Raw genomic sequence first — 3,810 nt, 5'->3', positions numbered from 1 at the left:
AAACCGAGCCTACAAAGAGCCCTCTCGAGCCCTTTGCACAGCGAACCACGGAGCATGCCCTCTTCTGCCTTCCGCCCCATCCTACGAGCCACCACCACCGCCCTGTCCAGCTCCAGCCGCGCTTCCTCGCTCGCCCACCGCACCTTCGCCACTAGCGCCACCACCACCACCACCACCACCACCACCACCTCCTCCTCCTCCTCCTCGACCATGTCTGCCGCCTCCTCGCGCGACCTCGCCGGCGTCGTCGTCGGCGTCGACCCCAGCGGCTCCTCGACCGCCAAGTCGGTCGACGTCTCGGCGCAGTGGAAGGCCGCGCGCGCCAACACGGCAAAGCACGGAAACCTCCGCCTCTTCTACCCGGAGGGCAAGCCCGCCGTCGCCGCCGTCTCGGTCGGCGAGCAGAAAAAGGCGCCCCACACCGGTCCCGACGTCCTCCCCGCCGAGCCCGTCTACCTGCGCAACGAGAGGCTCGAGCGCACCCGCCTCGCCGCCGCCAAGGGCGCAAAGGCCATCCGCGACCTCGGCGCCGGCCCCGACGACAAGGGCGACGCCCCCGTCAAGAGGACCATTGGCGTCGACTCGATGGCCAGCCCGCACGCCGCCGCCACGGGCGCCATCCTCGGCATGTGGAACGTCAACCACTTCAAGACGCGCGGCAAGGCGCCCGCGTGGGGCAGGCCCGCCGACGTCCAGGGCGGCAACGAGATCGAAATAGCCCCCATCGACGGCGCCGCCGACGTCGAGGCCAAGAAGCAGCTGCGCGACGAGTCCGACGACGTAAAGTCGAGCGTGCCCCTCAGCTGGCACACGGGCGAGGTCTACGCAAAGGCCCAGAACTGGGCGCGCGAGCTCAAGGAGACGCCCGCCAACCTCATGACGCCCACCATCTTTGGTCAGCGCGTCACCGCCGCCTTCAAGAACCTCCCCAACACCCAGGTCATTGTCCACGACGAGGACTGGGCGCGCGAGCAGAAGATGGGCTCCTTCCTCTCGGTCGCTGCGGGCACCGACGAGCCCGCCAAGTTTGTCGAGATCCACTACAAGGGCGCCCCCGACCACGACGCCGCGCCGCTCGCGCTCGTCGGCAAGGGGTGAGCAGCAAAAGGGGCCGTGCCGTGCCGTGCCGTGCCGCGCCGCGCCGTACGGCTTGTGAGATTGCGAGGATACGAGTGACGATGCTGACCTTGGTCTTGTCCCCCTTTTTCGTCCCGCCGACAACACTGGACAGCATCACTTTCGACACCGGAGGAATCAGCATCAAGCCCGGCGCTGGCATGAAGCTGATGCGCGCCGACATGGGCGGTGCCGCCGCCGTCGTGGCCGCCACCCGCGCCATTGCCGAGCTCGGCCTGCCCATCAACGTCGTCTGCGTCACGCCGCTGACCGAGAAGTGAGTCTGCTGCAAACAGCGAACCGCGGCGGTGGTGGCCGATGCCCGGACCCCGCGCCTGTCGTGCGACCGTGTTCGCCTGCTGACCGGCACACTTGACCGCTGCCACCATTGTCCCCGCACCACAGCATGCCCAGCGGCAAGGCGACCAAGCCGGGCGACATCGTCATCGCCAAGAACGGCCTGTCGATCGAGGTCGACAACACTGACGCCGAGGGCCGCCTGGTCCTGGCCGACGCGCTGACGTACGCCTCGGAGAGCTTCAAGCCGCACACGCTCATCGACGTTGCCACGCTGACGGGCGCGTGCGTGATTGCGCTGGGCGACGTCTACTCGGCCGCCTTCACCGAGTCGGACAGCCTGTGGAACGAGCTCAAGGCGGCGGGCGAGGCCGAGGCGGACCCGTTCTGGAGGATGCCCATGGACGACACGTTCCTCAAGCAGATTTCGACGTCCAACGCCGACCTGTGCAACACGGGTGGCAGGCCGGCCGGCTCGTGCACCGCCGCCATCTTCCTCAAGCAGTTTGTCGTCGGCCTGGGCGAGCGCGGCGGCGCGGAGCCCACGGTGCGCTACTCGCACCTCGACATTGCCGGCAGCATGGTGAGTGTTGCGGCGTTGGGCGGCGATGGATGTTGCACTCGAGGGACTCGGAGGATTCCCGCTGACTCGTATCGAGTCTCGTCTTGCCACTGTGTTCATCGGCTGTGCGCCCGCCCCTTGACAGGAGGCCACTGGCACCACGACCAACGAGTACACGCCGCGCGGCCTGACTGGGCGCCCCGTGCGTGCTCTGATCGAGTTTGCCCGCCGCCTGCCTACCCAGTAGACCTTGGGCTCCCCATTCCCCGAGCGAGCGAAGCTGGCCATGTAGACGACTCTGAGACGAGCCTTGCGGATAGCAAAGAGAAACAAAGGACGATGGGATGCCGTTGTCTCCAAGAAGCGAAGAGGTGTGCGGCTGTTGGGCCAGATGGTGGGGCCATGTGGAGGTGTGGCTTTGCGCGTGTGATCGCAGGCCGGCGGCGTCTGGGGGTTGCGTGGCCTGTGCTCATACTCTCCCTGCTGTCTTGGAGGCCTCTTGCGCTTGCTTGCTGCTTGCTGCCTGCCTTCCGCACACCAACCCCACCCCGTCCGACCTTTGCCTCCTCGCTCCGCCCCTCACTCACGCCTCGATCGAGTTCTCACACGCACGCACACACAACGATCGACCTTATTCACGTCTGCACGCAAAACTGACCGAGGATGGCCGCGGCACCGTACAAGCTCTCGTCGCAACTGGCGGGCCACAGCGCCGACGTGAGTAGTGGAGCTCGCACCACCGCTGTCCTTGCCCGTCCATCGCAGTGCACTCACCCCCTCCTCCTCTTGCCTTCCCGTTGCGGTCTGTCTCGCTCGCCATGCACAGGTGCGCTCGGTCTCGACGTGCGCCACGGCGACGGGGCACCACCTCATCCTCTCGGCCTCGCGCGACGCCACGGCGCGCATCTGGCTCAGACGAGCGGGGCAGCGCGACTTCACACCGGCCGCCGAGCTGTCTGGTCATGACGGCTTCGTCAATGCCTCGGCGTTCTTGCAGGATCCTAGTGGAAGCAGTGAGTCGAGCGAGGCGACGAGTGCAGCCCCCGCTTGGATTGCAGCGGCGCTGACTTGCCTGCCTTGGCCACTGCTGCAGTCGTGGCGCTGACGGCGGGACAGGACAGGATCGTCCACGGCTTCGAGGTGCAGGCGACCGGCGACGGCGTCAAGGCGTCTGCGGCCCCCGACTACGCCATGATCGGGCACGAGGACAACGTGTGCACCCTCGACGTCGGCCCGCGGGGCAGCTACATTGTCAGCGGCAGCTGGGACAAGACGGCCAAGGTCTGGAGAGAGTTCCAGTGCGTCGCCACCCTCAAGGGCCACCAGCAGGCCGTGTGGGCCGTCGTCGCCGTCGACGAGGACCGCATCCTCACCGCCTCGGCCGACAAGACGATCCGCCTCTGGTCGATTGCCACGCCCGACAGGCCGCTGGCCACCTTTACCGGCCACTCGGATGCGGTACGAGGCCTGGTGCTGCTCGACGGCGGCGCATCGTTTGCAAGCTGTGGCAACGACGGCACCATCAACCTCTACTCGCTCGCGTCGCTACAGCCCGGCAGCAGCAGCGGCGGCGGCAGCGGCGGCAGCAGCATCCCGCCGTTGCAGACCCTGTCGGGGCACACCAGCTTCGTCTACTCGCTCGCCACCGTTCCCGGAGGCCGGGGCGAGCTGATCAGCTCGGGCGAGGATCGCAGCGCGCGCATCTGGCGCGATGGCGAGGCGGCCCAGACGATCACGATCCCCGCCATCTCGGTGTGGTCGGTGGCGGCGCTGCCCGACGGCGACGTCGTGTGCGGCTCGAGCGACTCGTTTGTGCGCGTCTTTTCGCGCGACGC

At 67.7% G+C, this 3,810-nt stretch overlaps 2 protein-coding genes across 2 annotated transcripts in view; both read left to right on the top strand.

Moving 5' to 3' along the window:
• Positions 1 to 210: 210 nt before the first annotated feature.
• On the top strand, positions 211 to 2,222 carry PFL1_05631 (uncharacterized protein; the record flags this gene model as incomplete). Its single annotated transcript, XM_007883164.1, has 4 exons — positions 211 to 1,094; positions 1,232 to 1,393; positions 1,522 to 1,996; positions 2,121 to 2,222. 4 exons carry the CDS (start codon positions 211 to 213, stop codon positions 2,220 to 2,222), a joined length of 1,623 nt encoding a protein of 540 aa, XP_007881355.1.
• A 1,464-nt stretch (positions 2,223 to 3,686) lies between these two features.
• The window catches only part of PFL1_05630 (uncharacterized protein), a gene marked incomplete at both ends in the record, with an annotated part of 2,123 nt that continues 1,999 nt past the window's right edge, over positions 3,687 to 3,810 (top strand). The window contains one exon of the mRNA XM_007883163.1: positions 3,687 to 3,810. This exon is cut by the window's right edge and continues 1,154 nt beyond it. Within this exon, the coding sequence (XP_007881354.1) occupies positions 3,687 to 3,810 (124 nt within the window).

This window comes from Pseudozyma flocculosa (assembly GCF_000417875.1).
Source record: "Pseudozyma flocculosa PF-1 unplaced genomic scaffold scaffold00020, whole genome shotgun sequence".
NCBI classification, from domain to species: domain Eukaryota; kingdom Fungi; phylum Basidiomycota; class Ustilaginomycetes; order Ustilaginales; family Ustilaginaceae; genus Pseudozyma; species Pseudozyma flocculosa.
Note: the sequence above shows the minus strand (reverse complement) of the source record. Positions and strands in the feature narration are given on the sequence as shown.